At 32.6% G+C, this 11,658-nt stretch overlaps 1 protein-coding gene across 1 annotated transcript; it reads left to right on the top strand.

Moving 5' to 3' along the window:
- Nucleotides 1-86: 86 nt before the first annotated feature.
- LOC115881024 (ATP-dependent RNA helicase DDX42) lies at nt 87-11,658 on the top strand. The gene is made up of 15 exons (XM_030898377.1): nt 87-482; nt 590-661; nt 718-808; nt 860-1,022; nt 1,080-1,231; nt 1,283-1,487; nt 1,546-1,760; nt 2,814-3,040; nt 4,362-4,405; nt 4,477-4,631; nt 7,253-7,369; nt 7,425-7,545; nt 8,191-8,338; nt 8,403-8,607; nt 11,316-11,658. The coding sequence occupies exons 1-15, from the start codon at nt 211-213 to the stop codon at nt 11,385-11,387; spliced, it is 2,259 nt and encodes a 752-aa protein (XP_030754237.1). The 5' UTR covers nt 87-210; the 3' UTR covers nt 11,388-11,658.

The raw sequence follows: 11,658 nt of genomic DNA on the forward strand, positions 1-11,658 counted from the left end.
CAGAACTAAAAATTCGCGCCATATTTTTAAATGGACCTTTACTGCCAGTTCATAAGTTTTTTACTTATATTTGGTAATTTCAATCTAGAAATAAGTTTTTCTTGAAAGTACAATAATGTTACTTTAAATCGTTATTTAATCGATATAACAATTATTTATTTAGCTTTATAGTGTTTTACTGAACCGGAGTTGACAAACAATATCGTCAAAATGAGTGGTTTCAATTATTCCAGTTTCAACAAATCTAACAAAATGAATGCTGTACCTCCTCCTAGCAGTTTAACAGCTCCTTCTGTGCCTAAGAGACTGAATGCTGTACCTCCTCCTAGTTCTATGGGAACGGGAATAAGGCACAGTGCCATTCCACCCCCTACGACTGGTCTTAGCAAACAGGGATATTCGACTATGACTGCTATCAGCCAGAACGCTCTTACAGCGTCTTGGGGCACAGGATCCAGGAAACGAGCGGTTACAGAAGACGAGTAAGTTTCTAAAGATCGAGAACACATTAGGTTGAAAGGGAATATACAAAAATAACAAGAACCTTGTCAGGTAACATGTAGGGCATTTTTGATCGGATATGTTTCAGATATTTTGATCAAGATGACGAGGAACAAGTACCAGAGCTTGCATATATTCCCGCACCTGATAGTCCTACTAGGTAAATAGAGTTTACTTGTATTTTTAAGACATTTTTTAAATATGTATTGTTTTTAGGTTAGAAATGAATAGAAAAAGGTCCGGGGATGATGATAATGATGACGATGACGATCCACTTGATGCTTTTATGGCGGGGATTGAAGCTCAAGTAAAACAAAATGCTTGTGTTGAGATTTTTGATTAATTTATTTATATATAGGTTCAAAAAGAGAGTCAGAATGTTGGTTCATCTGCACAGTCCCAACAACAAGCTGTTAGAAATGATTTAGAGGAAGAAGATATTGAAGAATCTTATTACAGGTACATGGAGGAAAATCCAAATGCTGGTGTGTTACCTGTGGAAGAGGATGGCATAGAAATAGGTAAAATTTGTTGTTAAATGTATTTAAACTGTATGCTTACTTTTTTTTAATTTTTAGAGTATGATGAAGATGGAAATCCAATCCCACCTGATAAGAAAAGAATTATTGATCCACTTCCACCAATCGATCATTCAGAGATTGAATATCAACCTTTTCAGAAGAATTTCTATATTGAGCATCCAGAAATAAAGTTGCTCAGCAAGAATAAGGTATAGGAATATTAATAAATGTCATAACAAATTTGTAATTTATAATTTTAGGCTTCTGAGTTGCTTAAAACTTATGACCTTCACGTCTCGGGAAACGATATACCAAAGCCTGTCGCTTCTTTTGCCCATTTTGGCTTTGACAGCAAACTTCTAAAGGCTATTGTTAAAGCAGAGTATTCATCACCTACACCCATTCAAGCCCAGGCAGTACCGTGTGCCATGATGGGTAGAGATGTACTGGGCATTGCTCAAACCGGTTAGTGTAAATAATTAAAATAAAATTGGGTTTATGAAAAAAAAATTTTTTTTGCTAGGTAGTGGTAAGACTGCAGCTTTCTTGTGGCCTCTCTTGAAGCATGTTTCAGTTCAAAAGCCTGTGGAGGAAGGGGAGGGGCCCATAGCTCTTATTTTAGCTCCGACAAGGGAGTTAGCGTTGCAAATTTACAATGAGGCTAAAAAGTTTGCTAAAGTTTATGATTTGAGGGTGATATGTGCCTATGGTGGTGGATCAAAGTGGGAGCAAACATTGGTAAGTACACAAATAAAAAAATGTGCAATAATAAAAAAGTTACACTTAAAAATAAAAAAAAAGAACTAAAAAACTAAAAATTAAAATGACAATATTAAAGAAAAAAGAGATTAAAAATTCAAAAGCATAAAAAAATAAAGTAAAAAGTAAAATAAAAATGAAAAAAATAAAACATGTAGTTAAAAAAATAAAACAAGTATAAAAAATTAAAGGAAAAAAAGTTATAAACATAAAAGAAAAAATTAAAAGTGTAAAAATAAAGAACGTTAAAAATAAAAGGCGAAAGTAAAAAAATGTACAATTAAAAAGAACAGTATATAAAAAAAATAAAATATAAAAATAAAAGTAGAAATGTAGAAAATAAAAAAGTTAAAAAATGAAAGAAAAAAGTAAAAAACGAATAACATAAAATAAAAAAGTAAAAAACTTCCTTTTTTTCGTTTATTTTTTTTTTCATTTTATTTTTTCCTTTTTTTTCGTTTTAATTTTTTTTAATTTTTTCCCTTTCTTTTTCCTTTGTTTTTTTCTTCCTCTATTTTGTTTAAAAATAAAAGACGAAATTAGGTTAAAGTCAACAAGAAAAAAGTTACAGTATAAAAAATTACATTTAAAATATAAAAATAAAAAAGCAGAAAACAAAAAGTTAAAAGAATGAAGAAAAAAGTAGACAAAAAACTTTTGTCCTTTTCATTTCTTTCATTTTTTTTCATTATTTTTTTCCTATTCTTATTTTTCCCCTTTTTTCCTTTCTTTTTACTTGTCTTTTTTTCCCTTCCTAATTTTTTAAAAAATAAAATATGAAAGTATAAACAAATTTAAATGAAAAAGAAGTTAAAAAAAAATATTAAACAGATAAAAATTAAAAAGTAGAGAATAAAGTTAAAAAATGAGAGAAAAAGTCTAAAATAAAAAAAACTTTAAAGTAAAGATAAAAGAAATTATAATAACAAAATTAAAAGAATAAAATAAAAAGAATTAAAGATAAAAATAAAAAAGTAAAAACTAAAAAATATCAAGTTTTTTGAGATAATCATTTTAAATTATTGATTTTAGGCTCTGCAAGAAGGCGCGGAAATAGTCGTGGCAACACCGGGTCGTATAATCGACCACGTCAAAGGCGGCGCCACAAACTTACAGCGGGTGACGTTTCTGGTATTAGATGAAGCCGACAGAATGTTTGAGTTGGGTTTTGAGCCTCAAGTTAGATCGGTTTGCAATCACGTTAGGCCTGATAGACAGACTTTGCTGTTTTCTGCAACATTTAGATACAAAATTGAAAGGTATGATTTATTTTGTGTATCTATTTTTTTCACTTTTTTTTCTTTAAAATTTTTAACTTATTTTTTTACAAAATTTGTTGTATGTTTTTAGTGTCTCTTTTTCTATATTTTTCCACCAGGATACTATAGAGATAAGGATAGTTCGATTCCTATCTTCCTGCACTGTCAGTTGTGTTACGTCATCAACTGACCGAGTTGAAGTTGGCGCTAAAGATTTTAAACAGTGAGAGTTATTTTTGCATTTGAAGGACGAGCACACAGTGCGTTTAAAGATAAATTTAGCGGGACAAAAGCGTTTGGTTAGAAATAAGCCAAAAATGTGTACTGATAAGAATAAATAGTAGACATTCCAATTGATACAAAAATGCATGAATATTCTTTGTATTTCGATACATTTTATCAACCAAATTTGGTCGTTTTCTGCTCAGCAAGGCAGAGATCATACGAAAACAAAATATTTACAAGTACTTATACATTTTATTAGAAAGCCAAATTATGTTGAAGATTGCCAAAGGAATGTACTTTTCTACTGTACGTATATTATTTCTTAAAATCCTTCGTGCCGTTGTTCTGCAGATATCAAACTTGCACTTTTTTTTCAAATATCGATATATTGAATGATGTAGATCTTTTTAGTTACCAATAGTTACCAACACAGGTAGTCACAGTCACAGGGAGTTCAAGCTTAACAGGTGAATGCCCAAAAAGATTCATTTCAATCGGATAGTATAAAAACAAAACAACTCCATCAAAAGGCACTGAGTTTAAAAAATTGTTTTGGATACTTACTATATATGAATTTACAATTACCGAGTGTTAAAATTAAAATACCTATCTTATTTATTATTTTCAAAATAAAATATATTTTTTTAAAATAAATTATAGAGGGTGTCACAAGATTACAAATTAATTAAAAAAAACTGCTAAAGAGTTGTTTGATATCATAATTTTATGTATTTGGCAATAGTTTACAATACGGTTTTTGTGTGTCATGTACGAATAATATAGTTTTATTATCTTATATTTATTTATTAATAAATTAAGTGTAATAAGTAAATAAATTTAACCATATAGTTGCTACATATTAGACCATTTGCTACGTTCTTAGATTTTAAGTCCCAAACATTGCTCTTGAGATTTTGTCCCGCTAGAATAACCATCCGCCGCACTGTGGAGCGCTGGTCAGCGCGTGACGTAGCATTCCGCGGCGATTTGACCCGATCGAACAGTCCTTTAGAATATATACAGTCCTTGATTTTTCCATACCCTGTATGTAATAGAACGTTCACATGAGTTTATTATTTTTCTTCAAAATATTTAGGTTGGCCAAAGATGCGCTTCACGATCCAATAAAAATTTCTCAAGGTATGAACATTATTTTTTTGTAATTTTAAATTATTTTTACATGTTTTTTTTGGTCGTAACCTTTTAAATAGGAACTACTGGTCAAGCCAATGAAGATATCACCCAACATGCCTTGCTTTTACCCACTCAGGAAGCCAAAAGAGATTGGTTGTTTGGAAAACTAGTTGAATTGTTATCAGCTGGTTCAGTGTTGATATTCGTCACGAAAAAACTAGATGCTGAAAAAGTAAGTATAGTTCATATCAAATAAACGTTTAGTCACGTGATTAAGGTTGACCGGAAACAGTGTTGCCCACTTTTACATATTTTCTTTTAGTCAAAGTATTTTAGGAAACATAAATAAATTAATTATAAATACACTATCGGACAAAAGTAGAGCAACAAAGTTTATTTTTATTCATGTTTTTAAAAACAAAAAAAATTATTAGGTTGTGATTTTCGGCTATGTTTACTAACACACTATCCTTACACTAAAAGTAATATTTTACAAAATTTTGGTGTGCTTTTAATCAGTTTAAAAATGGTAAATAATAATGATTATAAAAATTGATGAGAATGGGGGCGACAAAAGTAGAGCAACAAATTGTAGTCAACAGATTTTATTGTGTCTTCTTCTTATTTTTATTCTTCTTCTTATTATTATTTATTTCAACAAAAAAATATTTAACTAGAGATGGGCGAAACTGTTATTTTTAGATAACAGTTGAAACTGTTATTTTTAGATAACAGTTGAAACTGTTATAGTTATTTATAAAAAACAGCTTAAAATAACAGCTTAAAAATAACAGGTTTCTTTATTTTACTGCTAAATATCTGAAAGAGTATGAGGCTGTCACCGCCAGGCGTATTAACGCAGTTGCAAGTTGCAACAATGACGTGCTCGGTGGTAGTATTTCCAGGGTGTCAAAACATTTCTAAATATCGATTGTTATCTAAAATACCTCTCTAAAAACGGTCGTTGTTTACAAATAAGCGCCGTTTACAAATTGCGATATAAAAAAGCCAAAATTCCGCCACTCGTCTATACGTATACATTCCGATCTACCTACGCCTTGCCCCTCGATCGGCGTAGATCCTGAATTGCGTAGCAGTGTACAGGGTGCATCTCACTCGACGGGCGAGAAGCTCTTAGTTATGATTTTACCATTTGCGGTCAAAAAATAGCAATATAGAAAATGTGTAGTATATTCTTCATAAGTAAACCAACTACACACTAGAATTCGAATTAATTTTATACTTAAACTAGCGTGTACCCGCTACTTCGTTCGCGTCGAATTAATAATTTGTAATGGTGATGATAAAGCACAGCAAGAATTTTTATTAACATACAAACTGGATAAAATTTTCTCACATTTGCCAAAAATAAGCTTTAAACGTCGAGCAGTTTAAGCAGAATCGTGGTTAATCAATTACTCAACTTTTTGGAACATCCTGTATTATTTTTTAAAAAATTTCAAAATATGTAAAAAAACAAAATAAATTATGCGTGTCCAAGCGTTTTCCCGAAAGACTAACCGTTTTTTAAATAACAAATATTGTAATATTTGAGGGGCGTTTTCACCCTCTTGGAATTTAAGATTCGAGAAACCTCTCCTTATCGAACCTCAACCCCACAGTCAATCCGTTTGCCAAAAATCAGCTTTAAACGTCAAACAGTTTACGCAGAATCGTGATAACTCAATGGTCACATTTTATGAAACACCCTGTATATATTTTTAAAAAATCTTAAAATATGTAAAACAACGAAATAAAATATACGTGTTTAAGAGTTTTTCCGAAAAACTCACCGGTTTTTATATAAAAAATATTCTAATATTTGAGGGTGGTTTTACCCCCTTAGAATTCGAGTTTCGAAAAATCCCTTCTTATCGAACCTCTACACTCTAAAGTCAATCTGTTTTCCAAAAATTAGCTTTTTACGTCAAGGGCTTTAAGCAGGATCGTGATTAATCAATGACCAGATTTTTCAAAACACCCTGTATACATTTTTAAAAAATCTTAACTGAAATTATTGATATATACTGATATTATTCTGAAAATTTTTCAGAATAAATAAATACCTAAATATTGAAACTTAATAACGTACTGAAACATACAGCGCCATAATATCTCGACCTCCGCCCGTTATGCTCGTAACAGGTTGAAAAGCAATGTATTTAAAACAACTGATGCGTTATTCTCCAACCTGTTTCGAACTTCCATCGACAATCGACCGATGCAGCAGCGTTCCTTTCCCACTCCGATTATCTCGACCGCCACCCTGTTATTCTCGTAACAGGTTGAAAAACAACGTATCTAAAATGACTGCTTCTCCAACCCGTTGCGAGCCTCCATCGACAATCGACCGATGCAGCAGCCTTCCTTTCCCACTGCTGTTATCTCGACCGCCAGGCGTTATGCCCGCAACTGTTTCAAAAAAACCTGCTTCTTTTTATATCCTATTATTTTAAGCTGTTGTAAGCCCAATACGACCGTCGACGGGATCGACCGAAGCAGCTACGTTCGCCGTAGCGCATTCCCCACTCCGTTGTCCGTTGTCTCGCCGCCTGTATCGATGGTTGACGAAATAACATTTTTTTCATCCATACTAGTTGTTTTTTGGAATTGCTTCGAGCAGCATAGAATTTCTTGGCGGTGCAGAGCGCCGACTTCGTTTTTCGTTTCACGAGCGGCCGATCTCTGCGTGTCGTTATTTTATATCTGTTATTTTTTAGAAGTAGTAACGGTTGCGTTATGTTATTTCTAAATAATTGTTATAAAATAACAGATAGTTAAATAACAACCCATCACTACTTGAGAACTACTATAATAATAATATACTAGATTAATTTTAAATATTTTTGACAGGTGGCCAAAGACTTGTTAGTTAAAGAGTATGACTGTTTGCTGTTGCATGGGGATATGGAGCAAGCTGAAAGAAATAAAGTTATTACAGCTTTCAAGAAGCAAGAAGTACCTTTAATGGTATGTATTTGTATTGGAAATATGTGGAAAATGTTGAATTTTTGGTTGATTTCAGGTTGCTACTGATGTGGCTGCTAGGGGTTTGGATATTCCTCATATCAGGACAGTTATTAACTATGACATAGCTAGGGATATTGATACGCATACCCATAGGGTTGGTAGGACTGGACGTGCTGGTAAGTCTTTATCTTAAATACATAACTAACGTCAAGAAATACAGGGTCGCTAATATGTATAGGAACGGTCGATTACCCAAGTAGCAAAAAGAAATTCTAAAAGGATTGAATTATTTTATAACAGTCAAATAGCGTTGTCTTAAGGACTGCTTGATTTTATTAAGCGTTTGGTTTCGACCATTCTGTTTTTTAATTAAAGTTGTCATATTAAACTATATTCTAGTGGTTTTTACAACGTATCCTATAACGCATTAAACGATAATTTCTTTTAGTATGATATAACACTTAATAAGACAATGCTATATGATAACAAATATATTATTTTATGAGACTGTTATACCCACCATGTAAGCGTTCTATAATATTCAGGGGGGGGGTGGAGGGTTGGTAAGGGGGTATGGGAGAGAGTTAAAAATTTTAAAAAATCGTAACTCAAAAATTACAGTAACGAAACGCGGTTTTCAAATTAAGATTAGGAATAATATTTGCAACAAAATTTGTAATAACATCAAAATCAAAGTCGCAGTTTTTGAGATATTAATATATTTTAGTATGGGCGGCTATACATACCTCCAGGTGCCAATTTTTTCAAAATTGACCTAAAAATGTATGCGTGTTTCTTAAGGTTAACGCGTTTTTTGACAGGTATGCAGGGTACGGCTTACACGTTATTAACCTTCAAAGACAAGGAATTTGCCGGGCACATAGTAAAGAATCTCGAAGCGGCCCATCAACAAGTACCGCAAGAGGTTATGGATCTAGCGTTACAAAGTTCATGGTTCAGAAGTCAAAAGTAAGTAAAACCATTTTTATGTAGATAGGTTTTTTCTTTAGTTTTTTACTTCTTTTTTTGACAGGTTGAAGAGCAAAAAAGAAAATCCCAACGTGGGCGGCATAGGGCTGGGTTTCAAGGCGAAACCGTCGGCGATGCGAGGCTTCGTTGCCAGCTCCTCGGGAAATCTGTCAACGTCGCCCGCGGCTCCGCCCCCTTCTACGAAGGGACCCGCCACCAACAGACTGACCGCCATGAAAGAGGCCTTCAAAGCTCAATATATGAATCAGGTGAGTTAATCAGCATTTGTTTTTCATTTTGTGCATTTTTTTTCATTTACTTTACGTTATTCATTTACATTATTTGATACGTTTTGACTGAACAGATAAGACTGACAGCTAAACCGTTAAGTGTAGACACGGCTTAATGCGTTAATACAAGAATAGTTATTAGACTTGTCGGTTAGTCTTTTTAATCAATGTTTTAGAGGAAAAAAAATGTAATGCATTTTAATTTTTTTTTCTGTGATGACGCTTTATTATACAGGGTGTCCCAGAAATAAGTGCAAATATTTTAACTGGTAGTATAGTTCAACCCCAGAAACACGCCTATGAGGTTTTTTTTGCGAAAAAAAAATGTTAAAAATTTAAAATTTTTCTTGACATTTTCCGGGAAATTTGAAAAAACTTTTTAGTGCCACTTGTTTATTCACCTGAGATTTCCCTACGGTGTATCTATACCTTGCAGTGTTGCAACCTCCTATATTATCCACATTCTACATAATTCGGCGGAACATAGTTCTACATTTATAGACAAATTTCTACTCAAAAAATTAGGAATGTTAAATTTAATCTTTTATCAATGCTCATTATTAATAATTATAGAAAAAAAACACATTAATTATTTTTAGTACTTACCCTTTCAATGAAAACTTAACAAAAACCACCGAAAATTAACTAAAACATTACGTTTATGACGTTTACGAAAATCTTTGTTATGCTGAAAAATAACTTTATTTTGGAATAAATTTAATAAAATGATTCATATTATTCACAATCAGGTCACAAAAAGAAATTCCTAAAATGTTTATCGTAATTTAGAATTCAATTCAAGAAATTTAGAAAACAGCCCAACGAATAATCGATTCATTTTTGTTTTGTTTGTTTTCTTTCATGTTTCTCTGTTTTATTTGAACCACTGTTTTACAAAACACCTTGAAAAGCACACATTACACATTACTTTGAATACCTTTCTGAATGAATAAATGTTGAGAATTATTGTCTCTTATCGCCACTTTACGAACTACTTTCAATCTAAGAAAATACATGTTTCACTCAACAATTTTTGACAACGTATTTTATTTTTTCGCTATTTTTTCGATGTATTTCGACAATTCCATCGACCTAACGACCTAACCGGTCGTTCTTCTCTGGCCTAACCGTCAGCCAAGAACCGCCGCGTGTGAACTGGTCCTTTGAGTCGCCGGTCGCCGCGCCGTCGTGGCGGGCTTGCGTCAGACGACGATGTTAAGCAACGTTGCCGTAGTTACAACAATTTCAAATTCAAGACATTCGAAGCAATCAAATTCGTATGAAATTTTAAAAATAAAACAGAGAAACATGAAAGGAAATAAACAATATAAAATGAATTGATTATTCGTCGGGCTGTTTTCGATGTATTGAATTCTGAATTACGATAAACATTTTAGAAATTTCTTTTTTGTGACCTTATCAATAACCAATTCATTTGTGTTTTGTTTGTTTCCTTTCATGTTTTTCTGTTTTATTTTTAAAATTTAATAAAATTTGATTGCTTCGAGTATCTTGAATTTGAAATTGTTGAAACTACGGCAACCTCGCATGACGCAAGCTCGACACGGCGGCGCGACAAAGGCAGTTACCAGTGCGCGCCTCTCTTGGCCGACGGCCGACGCGACGATTGGGCTGTCGATGGAATTGTTGAAATACATAGAAAAATAGCGAAAAAAACAAAATACGTATTTAAAATTGTTGAGTGAAACATGTATTTTCTTAGATTGAAAGTAGTTCGGAAGTGACAATAGTGGCGGTAAGAAACAATAATTCTCAACATTTATTCATTCAGAAAGGTATTCAAAGTAATGTGTGCTTTTCAAGGTGTTTTGTAAATGAGTGATTCAAATTGTGATGAGGCCTATATGAAAATAATGTGTTAAAAATGGGGACTGGTATTTTAGTAGTTATTATAATAGCATGTACAAGTAAAGCAGTACAGTGAAGTGTATTTTAGTTAAGTGTATATCGAAAAAGAGAACTGTCGCAGTTACATCGATCTGTCATAAGTATCTTTTTAATGTTGGGTAAGTTTTTTAATTTAACTTTTTTTAACACATTTTTTAACACATTATTAAACATTTAACTTTTAATTTATTTTATGTAATAATATCACAATCTTAAAAGTGTAAGGTGCACCAAAATGTAATGCATCTCTGCAAACTCCTCAGGTGTTGTGATTTTATGACTTACTTTTAACATATACTTTCTTGTCCCTATGGCAACACAGTGCGTCGAATTAACTGAAATCCGGGCTTGCTCCGGGTAATTGACTGATAGTTGGCGATATGACAGCTAAAGGTTCTCAAAATATTGCGATTATTTTTTTAAATTTTCAAAGTTAAATAACTCGGTTATTTTCAATTTATTTTAAAAATGGTAAAGAGAAAATATGTTTATTTTGACCAGATCTACCACCCCTTAAAATATCTGCACTCATTTCTGGGACACCCTGTATAGTGCCTTGATTGGTCCAAAAATAGCCAGGCGACATTTTTATAGCTTAATCACACTTCTAGCCTATGATGGAAATAAAAACGGTGTCAAGTTTGTTTGGAAACGACGATCGATGACACATCATATAAGTTTTCATCTGAAACGACAGCAATTCAGTCATTTCTAAGCTAACTCTGACGCCGTTTTTTTTTCTTCGATCGTGTGGTACTTATTGTACCTTTTTTTCTTAGTTCACTGCTAGTTCTGAAAGTCCCCCACCGCCACCGCCTAGCCAAAGAAAAAAAAAGAGCCGATGGGAATGAACAACCAGCGTTTTTATTTAAATTTTAATGAAATTATTAGGTACTCGCGTATGTACAAATGTTACAAACTAAAACTAAGTTCGTTTTAGATGCAGAACTTTACACAGTCAACAGTTATTACTTCAGGTTATCTGACATTTGTTATATGTTACAGTGAAAGTCGGAAATTCAGTGATTGTTAACAGTCACTAGGAAATGCTAACAATTACGCATTGGACCAGTGAATGTGGTATTTTAAAGAGATTTGTCGACTTTTCATAGTAATTTCTAA

The sequence above is a fragment of the Sitophilus oryzae genome, unplaced genomic scaffold (assembly GCF_002938485.1).
Source record: "Sitophilus oryzae breed Bouriz unplaced genomic scaffold, Soryzae_2.0 scaffold_1693_pilon_pilon, whole genome shotgun sequence".
In the NCBI taxonomy this organism is placed as follows: Eukaryota; Metazoa; Arthropoda; class Insecta; order Coleoptera; family Curculionidae; genus Sitophilus; species Sitophilus oryzae.